This window comes from Protopterus annectens, chromosome 2.part1 (assembly GCF_019279795.1).
Source record: "Protopterus annectens isolate FY-2018-M chromosome 2.part1, PAN1.0, whole genome shotgun sequence".
Taxonomy (NCBI): Eukaryota; Metazoa; Chordata; order Ceratodontiformes; family Protopteridae; genus Protopterus; species Protopterus annectens.
This window is the reverse complement of record NC_056729.1, coordinates 1,753,435,953-1,753,450,977: the sequence shown is the minus strand read 5'-3', so window position 1 is coordinate 1,753,450,977 and position 15,025 is coordinate 1,753,435,953. Positions and strand designations below refer to the sequence as shown.

At 43.6% G+C, this 15,025-nt stretch overlaps 1 protein-coding gene across 2 annotated transcripts in view; it reads left to right on the top strand.

The window, feature by feature from the left end:
- The window catches only part of MRI1 (methylthioribose-1-phosphate isomerase 1), a 312,149-nt gene extending 298,648 nt beyond the window's left edge, over positions 1–13,501 (top strand). For both annotated transcript variants that reach the window (XM_044063210.1, XM_044063209.1), the window contains exon 6: positions 12,885–13,501. In XM_044063210.1, the coding sequence (XP_043919145.1) occupies positions 12,885–13,006 (122 nt within the window). In that variant the 3' untranslated portion in view covers positions 13,007–13,501. The remainder of the gene's footprint in view (positions 1–12,884) is intronic.
- The last annotated feature ends 1,524 nt before the right edge of the window (positions 13,502–15,025 follow it).

Sequence of the window (15,025 nt, the reverse complement as noted above, 5' to 3'; positions counted from 1 at the left end):
GGATTTTCATTCTTATTGTATTCCTTGCCTAGGCCCAGACCACGACGTTTCTGGTTGTCAGTTTTGCACTAGGTTCAATAAACACACTATTAAGTGTCGGGCTGATACCGCCCGACATTATTTTGGCAGAAAATTCAACTGCATTATGTCGTCGGAACCTCTGACTACCGCTATGTTTAAAAAACGCAAGGACAAAGACCGGCAGCCTAGACCTAGACCAGAAACCGAGGTCTTGGTTAGGCCTGCCGCCGGATCTTCGGTACTCAGTGAGGCACCTACGCAGCCCCTGACTACCGCAGATTTAGAAAATACAACTACCTCTCAGTCAGAATCTACCGGGCCACTGGAGCCGGTTCCTTCTCAACTCGCGGACGCCAGCCCTGGCGGCGACCTGGAGACTATGGACAGGCCTTCGGTTTCAGAAGGCTTTTTTAAACCGACGTCTCTTTCCGTTAAGTCATACGCTAAGCTTCCAAAGGTTAAGAAACCGAGTCCACAGACTCCCATACAGGCCCCTATGCCTAAAAAACAGATGCTCAAAATGACGGAGGACCTGATTACCCTTATCAGAGGTTCCCAGCCCCCTCCTGACAAAAGGCCTAGACTGGAGGAAGATTTACCTCCTTCTGACCAGGAATCCATTTCCTCAGCAGACGGAACAGGATTACCCCTTCCCTCTCTTTGAAGACTCAGATGCTGAGGAGTCTATTCCCTCTGTTTCCCCCCCTGAAGACTTCTCTTTTGGGGAAACCCTGCACACCATGAGAGCATTTCCACTGGGAAGGACAAGATTACTCTGACTCCAAGAAAAGACTCTGTGAGTTTCTTCTTTTGCCTCAGCATAGACCCCTAGCCATTCCAACTGTTTTGGACATTCTAGATGATGTCTATACTAAATCCAGTCTAAGTCCAGATTCCTTACCTCCAGCACCACCTAAACCTAACAGATACTATTGAGTCCCTGACTCTCATAAGTTTTTATATAAAACCCTGCTGCAGACCGAGAAACCATTTCCCAGGGTCCCAAAGGGGTTAAGGCCTCTACTGCTAAGAATCCACTACCTGCGGAAAGAGATTCCAGGGCATTAGAAAGATGGGGGAAAAAGTGTATACCTCTGCCACTTTGGCCATGAGGGCATTAAACTGCCAATTCCACATGATTAAATACCAGCAGTACTTGCTTACTCAGTTAAAACAGAAAATGATCCCTCAAACAGATCAACTAGATTTTAAAGGGATGCAAGATTTGTTGCATGCATCAGAACAAGTGGGAAAACATACCTTGCAGTGTGGTTTTAATTCTTTGGAGGCCTCATGTAGAGCAGTAGTCACAGGGTCTGTAATACGTAGACATGCTTGGCTAAAAGAGCAGACCTTACCAGAACATGTCAAAGCAAAGTTACTGGATGCTCCACTGCAAAAGGATGTGTTATTTGGTGTCAAAGCAGAGGAAGTTTTAAAGAAGATGGAAGAAAAGGCAAAATCATGCAATGGATAGCACATTGCATCCGCTTTTGCTACTCACACCACGGGAAAGCAGTGCCTGCTAGTATTAGGTCTCACTCTACAGCAACCTCAGCAGCCTTCCTCCGAGGAGTCCCATCAAAGGACATTCTGGAGGCAGCTACCTGGAGTTCAGTGCACACCTTCACCAAGCATTACCACCTTCCTCTGTACTCAAAAACAAGAGCTGGGTTTGCCACTGCAGTTCTGCAGGGCATCTTAGCTGCACCTATCCCAGTTTAGCTCCTACCACCCAACCATAGCTTTGGGACTCTACCCAAATGTGATGACTGCAGCAGCATAGCACGATGAACATAGTACAGTTTTGTACCTACCATAAATGTAGATGTTCGAGTGGTTATGCTGCTCCAGGTTACCCTCCCTCCATCCCCTCTTTCTAACAAGGCTTTTCTTATACCTCCATGTACTTCAGCCTTTGGGATGCATGTCTATATGGTGTATTTGCTTACATCTAGTACCATTGTTTTGCACTAAGGTATGTTTTGCAAGCTTCTTATTTTGCCTTCTTAGTTTGGGGGCACCTGACATCTGGGGCAAGAAAAATTGGAGAAAATGGCGTTGGCTGCCTCTTTTATACCCCTGCCGCACTGACGCCAGGGAAGAAGCGACGACAACCGACGCCGGACCAAGGCTTTGGAATTCCGGCTGACTGCGGGACCGCCTGATGGCAGATAAGCCAAGTGTGATGACTGCAGCAGCATAACCACTCGAACATCTACATTTATGGTAGGTACAAAACTGTACTTTCATTTGGCAGCCTACTTCAAACTACTCGCCACAAAGACCCAGCTATCTTCAAGGAAAATACTGCAAGCCCTGGGGTTCACGGCCTCCTGCATCCTACTAATTCCATATGCAAGAATGCATATGAGGAAACTACAGTGGTATCTAAAAATCCTATGGTGTCAACATTCTCAGGATCTAGAATCAATGATTCCTATCATACCTTGTCTACTGAGAGAGTTCCTTTGGTGGGCAGAGCCCTGCCACCAAAACAAGGGACTGACATTCACTCTACCCCCTGCCACCCAAACCCTCACAACAGACACATCAGACTATGCATGGGGGGCTCACTTGGCAGGGAAGTGCATTCAGGGCAAATGGAACCCAAGTCAAATGCACCTGCATATCAATCAAAAAGAAATGTTAGCTGTACAGAATGCTCTGACAGCCTTCAAGCACCACATTCTTCCAGGACAATTATTGGTAAAGACGGACGACACCACTATTATGTGGTACATAAACAAGCAGGGGGGAACCCACTTATATCCAGTCTGCAGACTAGCCATGGCTCTGTGGAACACAGCCTTGAGCTACTAAGTGCACCTACAGGCTCAATTCCTGCCAGGAAAGCTAAATACACTGGGAGACGAACTAAGCAGAAATCTCATGGGCCCACACGAGTGGAAACTGGAACCAAAGATGTTCATCGTGTTACACTGCTGCAGTCATTACACTTGGTTCCCCAGTCAGCCTGAGTTCCAAAGTCTTGGTCCGGCTTCGGTTGCTGTCGCTTCCTCCCTGACGTCAGTGCGGCAGGGGTATAAAAGATGCAGCCGACGCCATTTTCTTCAGTCTTTCTTGCCGCGCGGTGCCCGAAGCAAAAGCAGTTCGCAAGTGCCGGTCGGCCGACTCCTGAGATTTTCATTCCGAATCCAGAACCAAAGTCTTCTACAAAGCTAAGTACCCCATTGGGGAAACTTTTTCTTGCCTCAGACCGATGTCAGTAAAAGTTAATAATTGTATTTCTTGTGGGAAGCAAATACCTCGCCATTCCTATTGTATCCCATGCCTAGGCCCAGACCACGACATCACTGGTTGTCGGTTTTGTGCTAGGTTTAACAAGCGCACTATTAAACTTCGGTTTGATTTTGCCCGACATTATTTCAGCAGAAAATTCAGTTACACCATGCCGTCGGAACTTCCAACGACCGGAACATACCTGGATGTTCCGAAATTCAAAATGTTGACACTACAGCAGCTTCTTCCCATGCTGGGCAAGAAAGCTTGGCTCGTGACCTTGGACCTCAAGGAGGCATACCTGCATGTCCCTATCAGACAAAATTGCAGAAGATACCTCAGATTCATAGCTGGTTCAATGCACTATCAATTCTCTGCACTGCCCTTTGGCTTATCTACTGCACCCAGGATCTTCACAAAGTGCCTGGCACCAGTAATTGCATTCTGCAGACAGAAAGGAATTCAAATTTATCGGTACCTGGACGACTGCCTGATTCAAGCAGAGAGCAAGGACATTCTTCTACAACATCTGGCGTTTGCAAAAAAGTTAAGTTGCCTGGGGTACACAGTAAACGAAAAGAAATCAAAACTAGTGCCCTCACAAGAGATAATATTCCTGGGTGCCAGCTTGAACACAACAGCCCAGATGGCTTATCTCACGCCAGACAAGCAAGGACAATTGACTCAGTACTTACAATTGATGGCAACACAGACCCAACTCCCTGCAAGTAAAATTCTGCAGGCCTTGGATTACATGGCATCTTGCATACTACTAATTCCATATGCCAGACTGCATATGAGGAAACTACAGTGGTACCTAAAGAGTGTATGGTCTCAACACTGTCAAAGTTTGGAAACAGTTATACCACTAATTCCTTGCCTTCAACAGGAGTTTCGGTGGTGGGCCCAAGCTTGTCACCTCAACAAGGGACAGCCTTTTACTCAACCCACAGCCAGGCAAACACTGACAACAGATGCATCAGATTACGCCTGGGGAGCACACATGGCAGGAAAATGTATTCAGGGCAAGTGGCCCGCAGAACAAAGGCATCTTCACATCAATCAAAAAGAGATGCTAGCTGTACAAAATGCCCTTATAGCTTTCAAGGACCTACTGCATCCAGGGCAACTATTACTAAAAACAGACAACACTACAGTTATGTGGTACATAAGCAAGGGGGCACTTACTCCTACCCCCTCTGCAGACAAGCCATGACCTTGTGGAACACAGCTCTAAACTACCAAGTTCATCTGCAAGCACAATTCCTGCCAGGAGAAAAAAACACACTGGCAGACGACAAGCAGAAAAATCATGGATCCCCACAAATGGGAATTGAATCCACAAATATTCAGGATGATAACAAAGAAATGGTGGAGCCCGGACATAGATCTGTTTGCATCCCCAAAGAACCTACCAGCTACAGAAATTCTGCACAAGGAGTTACCATCCACAAGCATGGAAAGTGGATGCCCTCTCATTCAGCTGGAAAAACCTACAAGTATATGCATTCCCACCACTACCTCTCCTTCCAAAGGTTCTCATAAAAGCCGGACAAGAAGAGCCAAACATGATCCTGATTGCACCAGATTGGCCACAACAACACTGGTACCCAATCTTAAAGAATTTAGCACAAGGACTACCCTGGATTTTGCCTCAAATCCCACATCTGCTGACTCAGCACAACAATCAGATACTCCACAGCCAGCTAAAGACCTTAAATCTAGCTGCATGGAAGATTCCTTAGTAAAGCAAGCAATGCCTGTCTCCAAAGCTGTTATGGATGTCATTCTGGAGGCCAGAAGGCCCAATACCAGGAAAGCCTATTTGGATAAATGGAAGAGATTATGTGCCTGGACCCAGGCTCACAACCTTGACCCTCTTGTCCCAAACATTCCTCAGATACTACAGTGTTAAACTGAGATGCTGGACAAAGGCCTCTCCTTTTCATCAATCAAGATCCACGCCTCTGCCATCTCTGCTCATTACAGCACGGATCCTCCAATTTTCTCTAATCCCTTGCTAAAACAGTACCTCAGTGGGGCTAAAAACATAAGACCGCCCCATAGAGCACCTACTCCAACTTGGGACCAATTAACTTTACCTCCTTTTGAGTCAGCTAGCACAGCAGAATTAAAATATATCTCTTGGAAAACTGCTCTGCTCCTGGCAATAACATCAGCACGAAGAGTTTCAGAATTACAGGCACTAATTGCAGTGGAACCTTTCCTCATTTTCCACCAGGACAGGGCGTCTTTAAGTACTAACCCTACCTTTATGCCAAAGGTGGTATCAAGTGTGGCTCTAAACCAAACTATTCACTTGCCAACTTTTTATCCAAAACCACAGAATAAAGGGGAGAGACTACTGCATTCTTTGGACATTCATAGGTAGTTACGCTTCTGCTTGGACAAAATCAAAGCTTTCAGAAAATCTGAGCAGTTATTGGTAGCATATGCTGCAGGAGCACAGAGAAAAGCCATTTCTAAACAGACTATCTCAAAATGGATAGGACATTGCATACATTTTTGCCATGCACACCATGGGAAACCTGTACCTAGCAGCATTAGATCTCACTCCACTAGGGCAACAGCCAATTCAACTGTCTATCTACCTCAGAGGAGTACCTACCAAGGATATTTTGGAAGCAGCAACATGGAGTTCTGTGCATACCTTCACCAAGCATTACCATCTGCCTCTTTACTCTAAATCCAGAGCTGGCTTCGCCACTGCAGTACTGCATGGCCTAATAGCCACCCCTAATGCTTTATAGAACCAGCCTCCCTACCTCAGCTTTGGGATTCTACCCAAGTGTAATGACTGCAGCAGTGTAACACGATGAACATAGTACAGTTTTGTACCTACCATAAATGTAGATGTTCGAGTGTATACACTGCTGCAGTCCAGGGTACCCTCCCTCCTTCCCCTCTTACTTACTGGTACGTACCCATGTCTTCTACCCTTTACTATCTATGGGGAGTATTTGCTGGTAACTGAAAGTTGTTGTTTGCTTTTCTTATGTATGTTTTAGTAGCAATATTAATTGCCTACCTATTTGGGGGCACCTGACATCTGGGGCAAGAAAAACTGAAGAAAATGGCGTCGGCTGCATCTTTTATACCCCTGCCGCACTGACGTCAGGGAGGAGGCGACAGCAACCGATGCCGGACCAAGACTTTGGAACTCAGGCCGACTGGGGAACCGCCTGATGGCAGGATAACCAAGTGTAATGACTGCAGCAGTGTCTACACTCGAACATCTACATTTATGGTAGGTACAAAACTGTACTGTATTCAACATGTTGAGAAACAAATGGGGGAGCCCAGAAATAGACCCGTTTGCCTCCCCCCAGAACTACCAGTTGGACAAATTCTGCACAAGGAATCCCCACAAACAAGCTTGGAAAGTAGATGCCCTGTCCTTCACTTGGGGAAACCTACCAGGTTATTCCTTTCCCCCTCTGCCTCTCCTCTCTAAGATACTACTAAATATCAAACAGGACAAACCAAGGACAATACTGATTGCACCAGACTGGCCACACCAACGCTGGTACCCCCTCTTGCGCAGTGTGTCACTGCTGGCACCATGGCACCTGCCTCTTGACCCCTGTCCTGCTGTCCCAGCAGGAGAGCCAGATTCTGCACCCACAGTTTCAAACCCTGAACCTGGCAGCCTGGCTAATCACCTGATCTCTCCGTTACCATCCCTCAGTAAGCAAGTGATGGATGTCATTCTGGAGGCAAGGAGGCCTAGTACTTGAAAATACTATGCTGAAAAATGGAAAAGATTCTGTTCCTGGAGCCAAACTCAGGGGATGGGCATAGCAGCGCCCAATTTACTTCAGATTCTTCAATACTTAACTGAGATGCTTCACAAGGGCCTTTCCTTTTCCTCCATCAAAATTCATGCCTCAGCCATTTCAGCTCATTACAATACAGAACCACCCCTCTTCTCTCATCCACTGCTGAAGCAGTTCCTCAGAGGGTCCAAAAACTTAAGACCACCCAAGAGAGCCCCTACGCCAGCCTGGGACCTTAACTATGTATTGGAAAAGCTCACTCTACCTCCTTTTGAAACAGCTGCATTCCTTTCTTGGAAAACAGCCTTCCTTTTAGCCATCACTTCAGCAAGAAGGGTGTCTGAATTACAGGCCCTCATGGTAGTGGAGCCTTTCATCATCTGTCATGCGGACAGGGTGTCCCTCAGGACCAATCCCATCTTCATGCCCAAGGTGGTATCCAGTGTGGCCCTTAATCTGTCCATTCATTTGCCAACCTTCTTTTCTAATCCACAGAACAAAGGGGAACAAATACTGCACTCCTTGGACGTGCACAGACAACTTAGATTTTACTTAGACAGGACTAAACCTCTCAGGAAATCTGAACAGCTGTTGGTTGCATTTGCTGCAGGGGCAGAGGGGAAGGCCATTTTAAAGCAAACCATTTCTAAGTGGATAGGCCATTGCATTCATTTCTGCTATAAGCACCATGGAAAACCTACCCCACAGGGGATAAGACCACATTCAACCAGGGCTGCATCTACCTCTACAGCCTTTCTCAGAGGTGTCCCTACCAGGTACATCCTAGAAGCTGCTGCCTGGAGTTCTGTACATACCTTCACCAAGCATTACCACTTGCCAATATTTTCTAAATCCAGAGTCGGGTTTGCCACTGCAGTCTTGCAGGGCCTTATAGCTGGTCGTAATCTTATCTAAATTCCTCCTCCCATACTTAGCTTTGGGAATCTACCCAAATGCGATGACTGCAACAGTGAAACACGAAGAACATAGTACAGTTGTGTACATTTACCATAAATGTAGATGTTTGAGTGTATTCACTGTTGCAGTCCTGGTTACCCTCCCTCCAGCCCCCTGACCTCTATTGACTATACCTCTATTCTTGCTTACTATGCTTTAACGTTTTGGTGTATTTGCTTTTTTGTTGGAGGTGTAACATTGTATATGATTGCTTCCCAATATGGTGGCACCTGACATCTGGGGCAAGAAAACTGATGTAATGGTATCGGCTGCATGTTTTATACCCCTGAAGACCTGACGTCATGGAAGATGAGACAGCAACCAACGCAGGACCCAAGACTTTGATTATCAGGCCGACTGAGGGTTACTGCAAGCAGATAACCCAAATGTGATGACTGCAACAGTGAATACACTCGAACATCTGCATTTATAGTAAGTGTACATAACCGTACTTTCTGGTGTCATGTGACACAGACTTTGTAAGACGTTCTTGAAAGGAAGTACAGTAATAAGACCCCCATACAGGAACCTGTCACCTCCCTGGGATCTGAATTTTGTTTTGTCAAACATTCTTTTCTCCCTGTGAACCATGTGACTTAAAGTATCTCTCCTGGAAACACTCTTCTTATTGGCTGTTACTTCAGCGAGGAGAGTTTCCGAATTGCAAGCTTTGTCTGCCAAGCCTCCATACCTATTTTTTTCATAAGGACAGAGTTTCTTTATACACTAATCCCTCATTTCTACCTAAGGTTGTGTCAGAAAGTAACCTCAACCAATCTATTGAGCTGCCAGTTTTCTTTAAAGACTTCCAAAATAAAGGGGGATACTCACTTCATCTGGGGGATACTCACTACATCTGGGGAATACTCACTACATCTTCTTTATCTTCTTGACATTCATAGACAATTACATTTCTACTTGCATAGAACTTCAGAATTCAGGAAATCAGATCAGCTCTTTATTTCTTATTCAGATATTAGAAAAGGCCAATCGGTGTCCAAAGTTACCTTATCCAAATGGCTTTCACAGTGTATATCCTTCGTCCACAGTTCTAAGAATAAACCCTTTCTAACCATGTTAAAGCACATTACACTAGGTTGGTTGCCATTTCTGCAACCTTTCAAGCTACATTGCCTTTGAATAATATCTGTGCTGCAGAAAACCTCATACCTTTATTACTCATAACAGGGTGGATTTGGCCTCCAGGAGTAGAGCCTCATTTGGTTCTAAGGTTCTGAGGAATATTTTCCCATGAGCCACCTAAGGGTCAGATAGCTTGGGACACGGTCCCTTCAGTGAGAATAAAGGCGAGATTGACAACATCATATAAAGAAGTTATGTACTTACCATAGCGTTCCATGTGTGTTGTCCATCTCGACCTGTGTTCTCACAACCCACCCTCCATACCCCCTACCTGTACTCCTGGGAGACCGAATAGTGCTATTTGGGTATCACAGGACTCTATAGCTTCAGAAATCACCCGTTTTTTCTCTGTTAATCTATTTAAACAGCCACTTTATAAGTTTACTGGGGAGAAAAAGATCTGAGGACGTTAGGGAGTTGCATTATGGGTAAGAGAGAATGGCCATGAGCTTTGCTGAAGGCCTCAAGCTTTTGAAATGGCTAAGATGAATCCGATGGATCAGACCCCCCCCCCCCCCATCAGTGAGAATAAAGGTTGCGATGGACACACACATTGAACATTATTGTAAGTATACAACTTCTTTTTATGATCAGAGAGAAGACTTTATCATCCGTCCTGTCATATTCTGCATTATTCAAGACAAAGACTGATGTTCAGACACATGCACACACACACACACACACACACACACACACACACACACATGCACATGCACATACACATACACACACCTACTACAGCTGACATCCCATTCTTCTCTGTAAGTCTGTGCAGATGTATCCCATGTTTCCTGTGAACCGGAGCATCTTGCAGAATAATCTGCCCATATATCTTCTTTAGCCTGCCCTGTGGGAACCTTGGCTACTTTACTATAATTAGGATGGCTACCTTGTATCTGCTTTGTAGTGACAGTAATATCCAAGTACCGTGGAACTGCTGGATAGCCAGCATGGGATATTTTGTGTTTCCTGACTTGTTAAAAAAATGTTAACTTTTGTCATTTTACCTCATTACCTGGTATCCAAATCTCCATTCATTAGTGGTTGAATTACCTGCATTAGTACCTGTAACATATTACAGATGTCACCATGCATTTCATGTCTTTTATTTTCATTTCTCCTACATATGTCAGTGGCAATTGATGTAGAGGTTAAGGTTGCATCTGGAGTTTCTATGGTACAGGGTTTGAGTCCCCCAACCCTAATTTGCCTATTATATGACCTTAAGCAAGTCACTTAGTGAGACAGTGGGGTCACCCCTGAAAAGGGACTGCGTGCCCAGTGGGCCTACCTGGTTAGCAAGTACTTTTCATTATTATTATTATTATTATTATTATTATTACTGTGATTATTATTGTTATTATTATTATTATTATTATTATTATTATTATTATTATTATTATTATTATTATTATTATTATTATTATTATTATTATTATTATTGTTATTATTATTATTGTTATTATTATTATTATTGTTATTATTATTACTATTATTATTATTATTGTTATTGTTATTATTATTGTTATTATTATTATTGTTATTATTATTATTGTTATTATTATTATTATTATTATTATTATTATTATTACTATTATTATTATTATTATTATTGTTATTATTATTGTTACTATTATTAGTATTGTCATTGCTATTATTATTATTGTTGTTATTATTGTTATTATTATTATTATTATTGTTATTATTGTTATTATTGTTATTATTATTATTGTTATTATTATTACTATCGTGGGAGTCATAAAACATGAATTACTGTTATACTACTGGCCTCCTTCATCGCTCCAAACTACTGTCTTGGGTGACTTTTTGTGAGGGTAGCTTAAATCAGCCAGTCTGTATCATCCATGACACGAGCCCCATCTTTTGTATGACACTGGATCCTACCCAATTTGGCTTTGTAAAGGGCAGATCCTGCCTCTTGAACTTGGTCGACTTTTTCGAAACAGTCACTAAGGCCATTAAGGCAGTTCACACAGCCTACCTTGACCTAGCAAAAGCGTTCGACACAATACCCCACTTGGGCATCATAGAAAAGCTCACCAGCTTAGATGTAAACCCATATGTCACAAGATGGGTTGCAAACTGGCTCAAGGACAGAACACACAGGGTTAGAGTTGCTGGTGCCATGTCAGACTCTAAGCCGGTCACAAGCGGTGTCCCACAGGGCTCAGTCCTGGGCCCCCTCTTGTTCGGCATTTATTTTTCTGAAGTGCAGGCAAACATAGGGGGATTGTGGCTGACAAAATTTGCAGATGACTGCAAACTGGGCACCATAATTGACACTCCATCAGACACAGACATCCTCCAGAGAGGTCTCATAGAAATTGATAACTGGTGCCAGAGCCATGGCCTTAAGCTAAATGCCAAAAATGTATAGTCATACCCTTTGGGAAAAACAAGGTAACCCCTAATTACCACATAGGTGGTAATCCATTAAACACGGAAGAAGTTATCAGGGACCTGGGGACCCAAGTTGACAGTAACCTCTCTTTTGACACTCACATTGCCAAAGTGGTTAGGAAGACCTTCACATTGCCCACCTGATCATGAAGGGATTCACATCCAGATCAGGAGAGGTCATTGTACCCCTGTACTCTTCACTTATCAGACCAATGATTGAGTACAACGCCCCATTCGAATGTACCTTACCCGACACCTGCAGCAGTTGGAAAGACCCCAAAAGTTCCTCACCAAAAGGATAAAGGCTCAAACATATGTCATCGATGCCCGACTGAAGAAACTCCAGCTCTATTCAGTCGATACCGTCTGCTCAGAGGTGATCTGTGCCTGACATACAAGGCCATGTCCAACCCGGAATTAATGGACATGCTCCACCTCAAAAATCCAAATCCACCAGAGCCACGAGAGCAAGAGACTTAAACCTCAACACGGATATAAATAGGACGTGCTGGAGGGACAGATTCATCACCCAGAGACTCCCTACACTATGGAACAGAATCCCAGTCCATGTGAGGCAGAGCCCCTCACTGACTCTGTTCAAGAGAAATCTTGACGAGTGGATGGGAGATCGTAGGTTTACCCCGGGAATCATCTCTGTATCACTGCTGGACAGAGGCACAGCAAACTAATGGGTATAGTATTCTCATCCTAAGGGGTGGTGAAAGCCACACACACTCTGGCTAGGCTTATAAATGCCCTAGGTCAGATAGCCTAGTATGAACCTATGAACCTTATAAACATGAACATGGATAGATTTACTGGAACATCTCATCTCATCACTCCCTCCAGTAAAGCTCTTCTGAGTATGTACCTTTAACTCTCAGTGGGTGTGACTTCAGCCTTTAAAAATGAAATTATCACCTTATAGTTCTGACAGATGCTAATTGACAGAGGTCATATATCAATACACTTGTGTTTCTCATCATGTATGCTTCAAGATAAAATATTCTGATGCCTTGTATGTAGCATGGTTTTCGAATTATTAATACAAGTATGAACAAGTAATATTTGACGCCTAGAGGAGCAGTAGGAGGTAACTGCAGAAATGCCTGGAGACGTCACTCGGCTGCAATGAGTTAAGAGACAGAAGCACCAGTAAACATAGACGTAGGACGTATCTGATAGCTGTCTGCCTGAATTCCTTTTCTGTAGTCACAGATCTGTTGGGCCCTTTCTTAGCTGTAGGGAATGCACAGATTTTTAGAACACATTTTTGTTCAAATTGTTGTTCTTTGTTTACAGGTATCCATGTGTGGAACCCTGCCTTTGATGTCACACCACATGAGCTGATTACAGGGGGAATCATCACAGAATTGGGAGTGTTCAGTCCAAGTGAGCTGCAGGATGCTGTAATAAGGGGCTGACAGCCAAGCTGGAATCGAGACACTAACCGCAAGGAATCTCTTAACTACAAAAAGTCATTGCTTGTTTGCCCCATTGAGCTACTGTTCAGTACCGTTCTAGTAGAAAGGGCATTCCAGTCTGAATGCTGCACTCATTCCTAATGGAGGTGAACTTTTAAAATGCTAAAATTTCTTTTTCAGGGTTAATGAGCTTTTTAGTGAGCTGTTGATATGTATAACTGCAGTCATCCATGATGCAGCAAGCAAAAATACTGCTGTGGTGTCCTCCAGGAGTAACAATACTGAAACATATTTGTATAATCTGCAGTAAACCCTGGAATGGAAACCGCATGCTGCAGAAAACTGTGAAGAAGAGGCTGAGCACAAGAGGACATTTTTAAATGTTTTGACCTTTTTTTATGAAAATATAATATTTTAATAGTTTAGCATTTTATATGTTTTTACTGTAATAACTTTGTTGAGATGCACTTTATGTAAATAAAATGTTAATTCCAAGTGAAAAGCATTGGTTTAGTTGCAGGACACTGATAGAGGAAAAAGGCCTACAGGAAGCTGTTTTGGTCACTTCATGACACGTTTGTAGCATTTCATCTCTCATAGATAGTAGGTCTGGCAGTTAACACACAGGATCAGGTCAGTGAACTGTTGAGGAGCTGCTTTTTGTAGTCCAGCAGTTGATATCCTCCATCTCCAGTTGTCTGTTGTGCATCTCTGAGCAAGTCGTTTAAGCAGAGCAGTGTTTTGGGGCAATTGAAGCATTAGCCTAAGCTGCTTAGTGGCTTCCCGAACTGCATTTCTAGCAACTACTTACGAACCTTGCAACACTATGCTAAAGATTTTTTTTTTTTTGTGAGGGAGCAGGTAGATCACACACAGTATGTATTGGTAGTGTGACAGAAGTAAATTGAGTGGTTTGTAGAGTTTGCCCATTTGTTGTAGTTACAGTTCCTCGAGTGAGCCTCCTTTTTTGTATTACACCTATCCCAGGCTCACTTAAATACTTGTACTGACCAACAATACACTGGCTGTATTCCAGGGCCTCACTGCCATCGCTGTAAGAAACTTCCCCTGTACTTTTTTTTTTAATACCTCCAACCTAACACCTGATATTACAGAAATGAGTCAAAACCAGGAGAACATCTTTCGTGCAGTACATTAATGACGTCTGTTTTCCCTGATTATAGCCCAATGCCCTTTGCCACTACTGCTTTCATTTGGGTTTAGGGGGTGAGGATTGCTCACAGTTATTCATAGATTTTGCGTATTGGGATCACCACTACAGTGTAATCACTTTTTCTGTTGGGACTAGCAATAGGCATATGTCTAATGTCTTATCTTCCAGTCTAACTTCTGGAGTTTGATAGTCATCTCCATAGTAAAGTTGGCATCTGCTCCTAGACCAGGGATACACCTAAAGTGGACATCTGCTCCTAGACCAGGGATACACCTAAAGTGGACATCTGCTCCTAGACCAGGGATACACCTAAAGTGGACATCTGCTCCTAGACCAGGGATACACCTAAAGTGGACATCTGCTCCTAGACCAGGGATACACCTAAAGTGGACAGGCCCATGTGCCATTTTTCTTTTCTTTTTCTGCCCTAAAAACAATTGGTCATCAGATTGTATGTCTATGGGTGCCTTTCAGGTGACTTGCAGAGAACAAGTGGCCAGTTTTGGAGTCCTTTTCTGATGCTCTAATTGCTATAGCTATATTTCTGCATAGTTTGAAATTATTTTAGTTTAACGCCACAATCGGCATGTGCTGTACAGAGCATCTGCAGAAACTGGAAAGACCTCAGAGGTTTCTAACAAAAAAGATCAAGCACATGCCTTACACAGACTGACTAAAGTCCCTGTCACTGTAGTCTGTGTCCTATAGACTTCCTATGGGAGACGTGCTTGGCATACAGAACAATCTTCGACACAAACCTAATGAACTTGTTGCATATGTGTAAATCAGACGTGACTAGGGCAACCTGTTCCAGGGACCAAAATATGGCCTGCGACTTAAAAAGG